This window comes from Oenanthe melanoleuca, chromosome 1, assembly GCF_029582105.1.
Source record: "Oenanthe melanoleuca isolate GR-GAL-2019-014 chromosome 1, OMel1.0, whole genome shotgun sequence".
Classification (NCBI taxonomy): Eukaryota; Metazoa; Chordata; class Aves; order Passeriformes; family Muscicapidae; genus Oenanthe; species Oenanthe melanoleuca.
The window spans coordinates 103,247,625-103,261,753 of record NC_079333.1 but is presented as its reverse complement, the minus strand read 5'-3'; the positions used below and the strand labels follow the sequence as shown (position 1 = coordinate 103,261,753).

The 14,129-nt window shown below is 36.1% G+C and overlaps 1 protein-coding gene across 1 annotated transcript in view; it reads left to right on the top strand.

Moving 5' to 3' along the window:
• The window catches only part of CFAP47 (cilia and flagella associated protein 47), a 256,706-nt gene that overhangs the window by 181,282 nt on the left and 61,295 nt on the right, over nucleotides 1-14,129 (top strand). The window contains 3 exon segments of the mRNA XM_056491982.1: nucleotides 3,067-3,171; nucleotides 4,741-4,897; nucleotides 11,652-11,747. Of these exon segments, the coding sequence (XP_056347957.1) occupies nucleotides 3,067-3,171; nucleotides 4,741-4,897; nucleotides 11,652-11,747 (358 nt within the window).

Below are 14,129 nucleotides of genomic sequence, written 5' to 3'. Positions count from 1 at the left end.
GGTTTTCTTTCAAAAATTTGATGAAAGTTTTCAAGGATTCCCTTTAATGGGCTTTAATGAGACTTGGATTTTCATCTCTCTCTTTTTTTTCTTTTTTCTTTTTTCCCAAACTATACCTAATTTTTGTTTCCCTTCTTGTCAACCTTAATTTGACAGCATTTATAAAATTAGTTTATCTAAAAGCCAGAATGAAAGTGAATTTACATAAGTTTACTGTAAAATTCCAGCTTCTTTTTTATTAGCATTCTGTGTATTAGGGGTGTTTGGGGAAAAAGTAATTGGCATGTTGATTTTTGTTTTTCTGTCCTGACCATTTCTTTGTGTTTAGCAGAAAAATATTCAGGTTCAGCATTCACCAGCTGAAAATTTTCAATCATCAATAATGTTAACCAATTTACTACTTATCCTCTATATAAATACATTGTTGTATTTCACATATATGTATATTATATTGATATACACATATATTTACAATGTACAAAAAGTCTTACAAACAGGAGCATCTCTATGGCCAAAAAAGAAACTTACTTTCACTGTATGTCTTCAGATTGCTGTTCTCCTGGCTTATAGTGAGCCTGAACCTTTTCCATTAAGCTGTGTTCTTTCCTGATTGGCTTTGAAACACAATTTTTATTGAGGACAAATAACTTAATAGGAAAGGGCTGGCAGAGAGGAATGCAATCTCTGTGTGCAAGCTTTAATGATCTTCCTAATGACCACGAGTATTGTTTGGTACAGCTAGAGAGCAAGCTTTTAGATTTAATGAAAAATTCCCCTCCTTTCTTCATTCTATAACAGAAATAATGTATTTGCAGTTAACTTCAGACTCAGTTTCTGTATTTTAACTATTATATCTGAGATCTTATGAAGAGCAATGATATCAGTGCCTTTTCACATGAGTATTGTGAAAGGCATTTCTTTATGTAAACAAGAAGAAAGGCAGGAGATGTGTTTGCATCAGCATATTTAATTGAATGGTTGAATGATTCTATGACCTTCTTAAAATAGATTGCTTAGCATTATTTCTCAGTTATAGTTTTAAAAGCAATTTCTTTTTTTAGTTTTCAGTAGAAAGTAAGTAGTTTTTATTTCAAAACAGATTATTTTTTGTATTCACAGAACATCATACTGTATAATACAAAATGAATTTTTAAAACCAAATCTATAGTGTAAAAATTAACAGTTCTCTCTGCTTTCAGAGCAGGCAGTCCACTAGATTATCATAACTCCATGTTGATTATTTTGATTCACTGTGGCAGAGCATTTTCTAAGTAATGATAATATGTCAAGTAATACTGGAAATCGAACTCCTGTCTGTTTGCATCTCTGTGGAAGAGTTATTATTCTGAATAATGTGAATGTCTTACTGAAATTACTCAATATTTTAAAATCTTGGTGTTAATTTAATAATGTAGTCTTATTCTATGCCATCCTGTCTTTACTTACTTTTTCATTTTTATTCAAAAGTATTTGGGAGAGGGTGTTTTCTGCTATGGTTCTTTCTCTATTTGTAGATTTTCATTTGATAAATGGGTCTGACTTATAAGTAGGAACTGGACTGCAAATGGAAGTTTAATTAACTGTTATGGCAGTAGTCTGATGAATTACTTTAAAACTTTCTCCCCCCCCAAAAAAGAAAATAACATTTCAAGTTTTGTGTGTTGGTTGAGCACACCTGAACTCTATCTTCTCTTCTGCACAGCCTACCTCCCACTGCCATCAGCAGGAATATCACATCAACATCCCTGCCCCTCCCTGAGCTGGTACTGATGACTTAAGATTTTTGATTTTTTATATATTTTTATATATTTGTGGCTTTGGAGACTGCTAATACACAACTGTAGCTTCTACTACTTTTCCTAACTTTTTTCCCCTACATTTTAGAACAATAAGCTAACCTTCTAACACTTTCCTGAAATACTGTTTAGTCTTATTTTCAAGAAGAGAACAACAAAGGTGTTTTGTTTTCCAGCCAGAATCTGAGAAGACAAAACAAGAAATGGGGCAAATAGGACTAATTCCAGTGGGGCAGTACCTGGGGTAAAATTACCTAACCAACTGCTCTTCTAATTGGACAATATTTGATAGCCATACTAACCAATTAACCTTATAAAAATTGTAGAACTACTGTATTACACGTGCATATTGCCATATTGTGCACCCTGAAGGCCTTTGACTTGGACAGTGCCTTCTCCTGGAGTTTCTATTTCAGTCATGATAGAGCTCTAGGAGTTGGTAGTTATATGTGTGTTTTGTTGTAGGATGTTGGTTTGACCTTCATTTATTGCAAATTATGTTCATTTTATGAAACACAAGTTAACTGTTCATTATATCAATCAATTACCTTGTTATCTCTTCTTCCATATAAATATTATTAACACATATATAGTATTAAAAGGCTAATATCTGCTTTTTATTAAAGAAATAGTCATAGTAATTGTGCATTCAGAGATTCTGCCTGATCACTCTCTAAATGCATTGGCATTTTTATTCTTCATAACTCAATTCATTTACTGCTTATCTGGTTCTTGAAAGCAGAGATTAATCCATTGTAGTCAGCTACTTAGGTTTGCCTTTACAGATGAATCTCAAGCAGAATACTTGAGGTGAAGAGAAAACTCACAGCATTATTTACAGTGTTGATTTTGCTAAAGGTGAGCAGCAGAGAGACAAAGCCTGGTTTATTAGGAGCTGGCATGTGTTTCCTTCCGAAGCCAGTTGTGTCAGTGGAGGTCACTGTGATAACCCGTCAGTGTCATCAGCACAGTCAGACACCAGCTGCTGTTGGGATGCTGTTTGGGGGCTGCTGCCCGTGTCCTTGGAGCAGTCCCAGCCCCAGCCCTGGAGCTGTGGACGTGCAGGGACTGCCACTGGGATTGTTGGCTCAGTAACTCACTGCCTGTGCAGCCTGTGCTGGCTGAGAGGGGAAAATGCAGCTGGTGGAGCACATTAATCACATACCCATCAACAGTGTTGGTACAAAGCACAAAACAGAAAGGACTCAGAAAAATTGATTTCCTCTCCCTTACCCCTCCCTTCTTTTGCTTCTTTCTTGTGTTTGTACAGCTGACTCTTCCTCCTCATTCCACCACCCATCTGCCTGTGAGATTCTTTCCCTCTGCCCTTGGAAGACGCAAGCACAAGGCAACAATAACCTTCAAATGCCCAAAGGTATGATGATGTGCTTGTGCCCACAACACTTGGGATTTAGGTTAGATACTATTTATGATAGGCAAGGAAGTAAAAGGTTCAGCCTGTGGGTCAAAGTGAAGTTTAGGGACTGGATGCATAATGATGCAAACATGAAGATGTTCAAAACTTATAATTTGTTTTATGCTTAGTTTTACACATAAATTATTCTGTTTATAATATTAAAATGTAGCATAATGGCCTAGGAGCTGGAAAACAATGAATAATTTTAGCATGCTCGGTAATGAGTTCTGCAGGTTTTAACTCTAGAAGATTGGCACTTCTTTGGAGACACCTCTGAAATTAAATTTCTTTATATTTTTCCCAGCCCCCCAAAATTAAATTATTTCATTTTCTTTTCCGATCCGAATTTTAGAAGGTCACACACTTGATTAAGTGAATTCTTCCTTTATCTGAAAATGTTTTTTTGCTTTGCACACCTCAGAATTGTTGACTTCTTTTTTTTCTGAATTTTCCTAAAGTTGAACGAGAAACAAGTAAATAAAGAGACATGAATCATCAGCATGATCTACTGACTGTTTTTAAATTACAGCTGAAATAAAAAAGAAAAATTGATAGTACAATATAGATGGTAATATTTTGTCATGAAAGGTGTGGTTAAATGAAGCCTTTGCTTTCTGTGCAATTTCCTCTCTGTGTTTTTTTTTTTGAGTTTCAGATATCCTAAAAGACTGCTGACCTGTGAATTATTCCAGTTGAGTGCTACCAGCAGTTTTCAGTAATGTTTTAAGTAATACTAAAAAAGTGAATATTTTTTTCTATGAAGAAAGCAAATACTGAAGGAAGTCATATGGCAATGTTTTTTTCCTGAAAAAGTGTGTTGAACAGACAGGTTATTTGCAGGTGGTGTTGGCACAGCATTTATTTTCAGAATCTCTCCTAAATATTTATTAAGGATAAAAACAAGGAGGCAGCAATTCTAATATTAATAGTATATATCCAAGATCAGTTCAAGAGGACACAATGTCCTTATCTTCTCTGAAACATGGTGGTCCATGGAAATCCTAGATCTACTATTTCTTTCCAATATCCTTGATTTTTTGTGTGTCTTAAGGGTAATGTTTATTATTATATTTGGAGTAACATTTTTAGCTTTTTTGTGTGATTCTGCTGCTTCCATCAAAGAATTTTTTTTTTTTTCTTCCTTTGTGTTCTGGAGAGAACTCACTTCATCTGCTTTCAGGTTTTTATGTATGTGCTTTAAATTTTACTTTTACAACCACCTACATCTTTCCATTCCCTACACTGAAAGCTCTGGGTAGCTGGATGGAAGTTAAATACTATGTGCTTGAAGTAGGACAGAAATTAAACACAAAAAGGGGATGTGAACATCTCTCAGAATGAAACTATTGATTTCCAGATAGCAATACTTAGAGTAACAACAGCTTGAAGAAAGAAAAAAGAAAGCAAAAAATTAAAGTTCACTTGTAGCAGAGACACAGAACAGTGGAAGAAAGAAGTAGGCGAAATACTTTAAAATGTAAAGCTCTGACTCGTCAAATAATAAATAATGGCACGTTTCATTTGCAGTTTGGAGAGAGGATATTTCACCTGGTGGGATCTGGAGTTCCTCCTGAGCTCATGGAAACAACCACCATCAGTGCCTGCATTGGAGAGTACTCCTCTACCATCATCCCCTTTGAGAACCCAACCACTGAGAATGTGCTGGTGGATATCGTGCTGGCAGGTACAGGGCTTTGGACTTAAGCTCCTTGGGTTCCATTAAAAGTGTGAAAGGGATGTGATTAAATCTTCCTCATTCCATTTTCTGGCAATCGAGTTCTTGTGTGTTGTCCACATCCACCCTGAAGACTCTGTGGAGTGTGCTGTGGGAGGTAGGAAAGAGCACAAACCTGTAGCAACTTTTTAGGTTGTGCTGCCTCATGTGGATGTGCAGCTGCTTGCTGGCTCTGTACTGCACTGTAGCATTTTGGCAACAGGAGACTCCTGGGATGTGTTATGGTAGCTGTACCTAAGCCACATAGCTAGTGCTTTACTTCACTTTTGTTCCTTAATTACCTTAAAAATATTTTATATTATTTGGTCAGATTCTGGGTCATTAAAGGAGTTAGTAAGAGAGCTAGGGTGAAACATTTTTAAGGTTTTATTTATGATTTTTTTGGGTTTTTTTCTGATGACCTTCCAAGCAAGTCTGTTTCATCAATATTTTCAATCATGCTTTAAAGGATGATGTGAGATCCAGAATTATCAGAGATCGACAAGTAACTGTCCATACTGGGATTTCACAAATGCTGTAAGAACTCAGCATTCTCATTGGTGAATAAAATTTACTCAATGAGGAAGTTTCACTTTGAATGCATCAGACTTTAAAAGGTTCTCTGAATCTTCACCTACTTGAATGTAACTAGTAGGTAGCATCAGAAAAACATGTCCCAGCATCTACAAATAATAAAAATTGAAGATAAACCTTCCAGTTTTATCTTCATAAATAACTAAATGTAAGAAAAATAGCAACAAAACTGTAAGAGAATAGCAAAGTCAAGCCTGTTCAAAGGTAAGTTTTAAGCCATGTTTACAAACTCGTGTTAAGATTTGGGGTTTGTGGCACATAGAATTAGTGAAGAAATGTGATTTTTAAAAACTGTAGATTCATGTTTATTTGTTGCACTAAATCCACGCTCTTTAACCCTACCTTCTGAATATGAATTAGAAATAAAGAAATACAGCTTTGTCCTCATACACAGTTCATATATGGAGTGTCTTGGAAATATGTTTACCTTAAAGGTCAAGAGCATCTTGGTCTTGTGAGTAAACACTGTACTTTTGCTGGCAAGTTGTTTTTCTGTCACACTTCAGTGCAGTTTTCCCTGTTTAGCTGCTGAAATATTTTCATTCATGACTGTCACAAAACAGAATACCATTTGTAAATGACCATATCTCTTGGGAATTTCAGTTGATATTCTCTTCTGGAAAACATTGAAAGAAGCAACAGCATGCAGAATATTCAGTGGTGACAGGCCAAGTGAATCATGGCCAGGATCTTGGGGACATTGCCAGAGCTGAGCTGCTGAGCAGGGTGTCTGGCAGACAGGGGGGATCCTGGAATTGAGAGAAACAGTCTTGTCCAGCTTCCTGCTTACCTGGCATCCAGGTGTCCTGAGGTGCCAAGGAGCCCTGCAGCCTGGCTCTGCACACACAGACAGGACAGGTGCTGCAGCATTCAGTGCACGTACACAAAGCTCCAAAGTGCTTCCCCAGTAGAAAGGGAAGCTTAAATGTTGACTGCACACCACAGGAGCTGCTCTTGGGCAGTCATTCAGATTGTGCAGTCACATTACTTCCACTCCTGTAATCCAAGTGGAAGCTGCAGCTCTGGTCTGAGGCAGTCAGGAGTTGTTGAGGTTTCTCCCTGGCACTGCAGTGTGATTGGCAAGAGCCCCAGCAGCTGGATGAATGCTGTGGTGGGAGAACTTCTGATCATGAGAGGGAAATGTGCAACCTGTAGTGGAGTGACAGGGTGTGGACTTTGAGCAGCTGGATGTATTCAGATTCACAAATCCAGATGAAATTCACAATATAATGTAATTGAACAGTTTTCTGTGGAAATTCCTGTTGATCAGGAGATTTTTCTGTTGACTGGGAGAAGGCTTTGTTGTTTCCTCCTTTGAAATGTGATGGAATGAGAACAGAAGGAGCAGTAGGGTTATCAGCCTCAGCTGACCCCCTGGTGGGGTCACTGGACACTGCCTTTTGCAGTGTGTGTAGCCCTGATTTGCACATTCTCTTACAGTCAATGTCCAAGCCCATGAAGGTCAAGAAGGTAATCAGGAGCAGTCAAATGGATTTCTTAAGTGCAAATCATGATTGACAAATGTGATTGCCTTCTGTATGAAAATGAGTGATTATGCAAATAAAGGAGGAGCAGTGAATGTAGTACACCATGATTTAGTAAGACTTTATCACTGTATCCTGTAACATTCTTTGATATGTTTGGAGGCTAAGGAAGTCTGGGCTTGATGAAGAGACTGCTGAGTGGATTGGAAACTTGGCTGCACTGTTGGTCTCAAATGGTAGTGATCAACATCTTGACATTCAGCTGCTGGCTGGTAATGATTGCTGCACCCCAGGGGTCAGCTTTGGGGCCCATATTATTCAGGACCTTTATTAATGACCTGGATGATGATAGAGATTGCAATGCAAATTAGGGAGAGGAACTGACATGATGGATGGTAGAGCTTCAGTGCAGAGGTACCTTGATAAATTGTTGGTGTATCTCAGTTTTGAATTGCTTTGTTCATCAACTCATCATTTCTGGAACAGCTGAAGACAAAGTGAACTTTTACATTATTAGTAATGCAATTTTCATACTAAAATGTTAACCCTTTGTATTTTCCTCTCACTCCATCTACTGTGTGTGCTTATCTTAGGCCAGACTGTCTGAATTAGAAGTGCTGTGAATTACTAGCTGTGCAGACCACCCTTTTTGACTAGGAAGTAACTGATTATATAAACTTTTGTTTATACTTTGTATAAAGTGTAGGTGTGTATTACATCTGTGGTGTAAAGATTCCTGTTACATTCCATGAATGCAGGAAGGTTTATTCTAGTGGAAAGTGCAAGCTGGGATTCTAATTTGTACAGCAAGAGCAATTAAGATATGCAAACTGCTTGTCCTATTGAGAGTAAATCTAATGCTAGACAGCACAGTTTAGTATTCCATTACATGAGGTGTTATTTGTAAGAATACTAATCCAGTGTGCTGTTCACAAAATAATGGAGAAGAATAATCAAACCTACCTGTGATGCAACTTAATCAGAAATTATTTCTAGAGCTTAGATATTGTAACTAAAGCCTAGTAGATTGTGAAATTCTGCATTGTTTAGTTATTTTAGTGAAAACAGTCATCTTTCTAGTTGTTGAGCATGAACTTGTCTCAGGAAGTTGTTCAGGAATACTGACAGACAGTGGTTTAGACAGTGAAGGATTAATATTTGTTTTTATGAATCCAAAGTTTTCAGTCTTCATTTTTCTTTACCCATCAGTAGACCTGACATCATGATGATCTAATATTTCTGTGATAAGTGAAATTACAAAAGGTCTCCTTTGAAAAAATAAATTCTATACCACAATCTTTATGAAAGGGTAATCATACCTGTCCTTTAAAGTCTATATTGAATTTTTTAGTCAGATTAATTGTAATGTTAATTTTCTAATTCAGTTGCTCTTGATAAACTTTACATAAAGTTTGCTTTGTTTTAATTACAACAAGATAGTTGATTTATGCATTCAAGCTGTATTTAGATGTTGTTCATTCTATGATTTGCTTTGTGTAGGAATACTTAACTGGAATTCTTATTTCCTTCTTTCCAGAGGAAGAGAAATCTAGTCTTATAAGCAAAATTGTGGGTGCACAAGTTCAGTTTAGCATTCCTGGCCCTTACATATCCTGAGAAACAATATGTCAGGCTGATTGCTGATGTTACTAGAAGCCAGAAATAGGGTGGAATGGGGAAACCATGGGTAGCAACTCAGAGTGATGTGCCTGACTGATCTTGATCTTTAGAAATTGTTTTTCAGTCCCTGTGCCCCTTAAGAGAATTCAGGGTGTCAACAATGAAAACAGGGCATCTCAATTAAAGTGTAATAGCAATAAACATCAACATTTATAGATTTACTTCATGCTTTAAAGAAAATTACACAAGTTATATGTCTTATTTTCAAGTAACATTTCATAGGCAATTTCTGCCCTATATAGATGTGATATTATGTTTAGAACTGCAAAGTTCAGGAATTAAAATAGACATTAATTGGAAATCGTTCTGGGTGGACCATTTCTGTAGCTTTCATTTGCATTTCTGAAGCTTTGTCAAACCCAAGAGCGTTATTCCTCAGAAATGTTTCTTTCTGTGAATTTTGACTGCTGTTGTAGCACAAACACTCCTCTATTGGGATAATTATAGAGCAAATAAAACTACTATTACTGGCACCCTGGACCTCTTTAAACTAGGTATTTTCCATCTGAATTTAATACCAGTAGGTTTTCTTCCCAGGATTTAGACATTTGGATGCTTAAATGTGCAGCTCTTATTCACATCAGCATTCAGAGCTACATGAGGAGTAGTCATGTGAGTAATGTTTATTTGACAGCAGGTGATTTTCCCCCAAAATGAGCCAATGACCAGAACTACAGAGTATGCAAACTCTTGTCACAGATGGTTTAGTAACCTGCACTAATTCAGCTGTTTCAGGTTGAATGATACTGCTTTTCTGTAAACACCACTGTATAGTATTTCTACTAAGAGTCTTTCTGGAAGCAATAAAAAAATGATACAAATAATAGAAACTGCTAAAATCTCCAGTGTAAACCAGAGCCCACAGAGTAAACCTGTGTAAGAATTAGAATTATCTCTAAATATTGTGGTTTGTTAATACCATAATGCTTTATTTCAGTCAATCTGGACAATTTAATTTCAGATTTTTTAGTGGTCCAAATATATAGTTCAAGAAAAAAATTGCAACATCTTTTATAGAGGATATTAATTTCAGAATTTGAAAGGCTGTGCTCAAAGAGCACATGAAGGCTACAGCAGTAATTAGGAATTGGATAAGGGAGGTGGATTGGTTCCTCTGGAATCAGTGTTACCTGCAGTAATAACACTGATACCTGTGGCAGTGTGTAAGATTGCTTATTAAAACTTACCCTATGTCCAAGATAAGGCTGCATTCACAGTAAATTGGCTCTGTCTTTTTCCATTCAAAGATTTCTAAACGAGAATTGCAACTTTTTAAACTTTGCAATATATTTTCAAACTGCTTTCTGGGACTTTATGCTATTAAACGAAGTACTCAAAGACAAATCTGCTGCTTGGTCATTTTTCATTCATGCAAAATATATTGGACTAAGTATTATTGCATATATAAATATGTCAATGTTAGAGTGAAATAGTAAAGATGTGAAGAAATGCTATTCTATTTTCAGTCATATAGTCAATTTAGAATACAAGTGCTTACAGCGTGTGACATAATTCAAATCATTATTTTAGCTACCAATTAAAAAATAATGTGCAGTATATAAATGCACCTCTGAACTGATAAATAGAATTTTGAAGTATCATGAAGCATAGCCTAGTGCCTTTAATTTCATGCAGCAAAACTATATATTTCAGATAAAAACAGAACTCTGGAGATTAGTTAGCTAGTTGTGTGAAAATTGCTTTTTAGCTGAATTTGTAGAAGGATATAAACTATAAATACCATATATTTTAAAGTTTGCAAAATTCTTCTAGTAGGGGAAATTTAAAGTATTCAGCTTATTAGCATCCTGGGGGAAAAAAAGATAGAAAATAATTCTTATAGAATAATTGGCATTATAGAGGAAGATTTCACTATAACCTTGTTTTTGCCACTGCAGTCTTTTAGGTCAGGAAAGAAGATGATACAATTATTTTATTGATACATTAAAATAAGTATGTTTTAGTATTTGGAAAGGGCCCTTCAGTTCTTTTTGTGTTTCTTCATAGTTTGCAAATATTACTTTGACCCTCTAAGCTGGTTCCCAAAACCTTGTTCTTGAGATGAAATAGTTTTGGGGCTGTTTCTCTTCTTACAAGAACCAAGAATAATAGTGCCAAGAGAGCTGTACTCTGCCTTCCTGAACATCTTTGATCATTATTCTGTTTCTTAAAGCTATTTTAACTTTGCTCTGTAATCCCAAATGACAGTTATCCCTGGCTGTTGGGTGAATCCTGTGTGTCATGTCTTCACAACAGCAGTTCATCACTCAGTGCTATCACACTTTAATATGACACACTATACAGATATCTGTTGGTCTCAGGTTTTTGGAATTAGCTGCTAGACATTCTTCCTACAAGGAATTTCCTTTGGCTGTTTGAACAGTTTTAAAACCTGTTTTATGAAATTGAACTTTAAACCAGATTTTTCCTATCTCATTTTTCATTTATCCACAGCATTGACAGTGATCAGTGAAACAATCTAAATAATGTCTAAATCCTCTGTCTTTATGAAATGATCTGTTGTTTGATCCAGTAACTTCCTAACAAGAACTTGCTAACTTGTTTGCAGCTGTGTCTGCACTGCTGGTCCTGAACCTGTGTCTCTTACATTTCATGTCACCATTGGCTTTCATTCCTACTTGATTTTTTTCATTTAGGAAACAGTTTATTTTGTAATCTCTAAATGTTATTTAACTGAAAAAAAATTAAACTTTGTTTTTTCTTGATTCTGTGCTATTTCATTTTAATTCTGTTTAAAAAGGCATCTATATTGTGTCTATACTACACAGTGAGGAAAATACTGAGAGAACTGTTAAGCAGAGCAGGAGAAAATGGACCCTGTGCTCCCATGCAAGGATGTATTTTATAAAGCCTCTCTCTGTGAAGCTGTTTTATTGGGGAAATTGTTCCATCAATTTTCAAATGTGAATGTGTTTCTACATATATTTTTTTAATTTTTTTTTCAGATCCAGGGCTGTTGAATCAGCATCTGAATGCATCTGTCCTGTCAAAGGCCACCTGTTCAGAATCTGTTTTTCATCTGATGGTTAAACACCCACGAGGTATGTAGCTTCATAACCCTTAAAGTATATTTAAACTATTAGTGTTACTTATTTTATTAACTTAAACTGCAACAAGTCACAGTTTCCTAAAACATGAAGTACCAGAGTGGAAAAATATTAATTTCTAAGAAAATTATTTTTAAATTAAATTTTTGTAGTTTGAAAGATCAGTTAAGAAGAAAAATGAGAGGAAAGAAATTCCAAAAATCAATTGTAACTGATTTTAATTTTTATGAAATCAACAGAAAACAAAAGAGAAAGTTTTTTCATTCTAGATACACAGCATGTTTCATGTTAATATAAATAACAGAATAAGCCATAACATTTTCCTTGGAGAAATACTGTCTATCTCACATTAAAGAACTTGTTTAGAAATATGAACTGAGGATCACTTGTTTACAATTTCATTCAAAAAAGTTTGCCACATGCTATGATTTGCCTGTAGATGTACTTATCAGGTCTTTATTTTGTAAAGGATATTGCAGACCTTACTGTTCCCAGCAAGGAACTATTTTAGTTTTCCCTTCTGGAAGCTTACTAAAACATTTCTAGGTGGTATAGAAAGAATGATTTAGAAGAAAAGAGGAGCAAGAATTGGTCTGGATATCATGTCATTTATATATATATATATATATATATATACATTTCTCATGGTTTCATCCCAGCCAGCAGCCAAGCCCCAGGCAGCCACTCACTCACTCCCCCACCAGCAGGATCAGGGAGAGAACTGGAAGGTGAAAGGTGGAAAACTCGTGGGCTGAGACAAAGGCAGTTTAACATGGAAAGTAAAAGCCTCACTAGCAAAGCAAAGCAAGGAATTCACTCACTGCTTCCCAAGGGCAGGCAGGGTTCAGCCATCTCCAGGGCCCCATCACATCTTACCAGTGACTTGGGCAGACAAACCCCCTCACTCCAAACATCCCCCCTTGCTCCTTCTTTGTGCCACTTTACACTCTGATCCATGATGTCACACAGTCTGGAATGTCCCTGTGGTCACTTTGGGTCCCCTGTCTCTGCTGTGTCTCCTCCCAGCCTCCTCACCAGTGTGGCAGCAGGAAAAGCAGAAAAGGCCTTGGATCTGTGTAAGCCCTGCTCAGCAATAACAAAAACATCCCTATATTATCCTCACTGTGTTCAGCACAAACCCAAAACACTGCCCCATACCAGCCACTGGGAAGGAAGTTAATTCTACCCCAGCTGAAACCAGCACAACATTTTACACAGACATATAAAGCTGTAACTTTTGACATGACCTTATATATTTTTTTTTTCCACAGAAGCAGTGAGGAACTGTCCAAAACAATCTAATTAATGTACATAGTAAAACTGAAAGTGTATTCACTTCACAGAAATATTAGAGCAGCAAAGCAATCTTTATAAGTTGTAATTTCTCCTTCTTTTATATCTGAAATATTTTAATGATTTCATCAGTAGATGAACATCAGATTAGATGCAGGTGTTATTGCTTACCATTATTCCCTATAAAAAAGAAACAATACTTTGAAAATGTGTTGGAACTAAATATTATTCTTAATGAACTTGCTGGAATATGATTGCTAGATCATTTTATGAGCAACATTCATGCTTATGGAAAAACTGTGCTTATTGCTAATTAGTTACTTATTTTTTCCTCACTCACTCTAAAACCTGAGGGGAGAAATTCAGAAATAGTGAGATAATCTGAGAATCTGAGAGTCATTTTTTATCACCTTTCACAAGAAATCCAAAATACTAGCCATGCTGTGAAATTGCTACACAGAGCAGAGTATCTTTTTTCCCTGCCCTGTCTTCCAGTAACACAAACTGTTACTTCACCCAGTCCTCATAGTGAAGGTTTGATCTCATTTTGCATTCAACCTCCAGTCATCCCAATTTATGGCTTAGCTGCTGTTCTGGGTGGTCCATAAGTCTCTCTGTTGTAACCACTTGGTGCAGCATCAAACAGGAACACTAAACAGGCCAGTTGGCTGAACATGCTTTTTAGATATCTCTCTCCATATTTCAGCACAAGTTTTCTATTTTTAAACTTCTAAATTTTAAGCTGCCATGTTATCTGTATCATGTGTATCTCTTTCCCCATGGAGAACTCCATAATTAACTCCTTTATTTTTTCTTCTAAAATATATGTAAAATATATTTATTTGTTTACTTTGCCAACCACTTAGGAAGGAAAGATGAAATATATTTGATAAATGTATTTAATGTGAGACATTTTCCAAAAAGCTCTCTGCAGTGTAAAACCAGTTGATGGCAATCAAATTTGAGATAATAAAATTCTGTGTTTGCTCTTTGGAAGCATGTTACTATTACAGTTTCATATTTTATTCAACACTCTTTGAGGAAGCATTTTAGCATACTTTTAATGTCGTGTACAGTCCACTG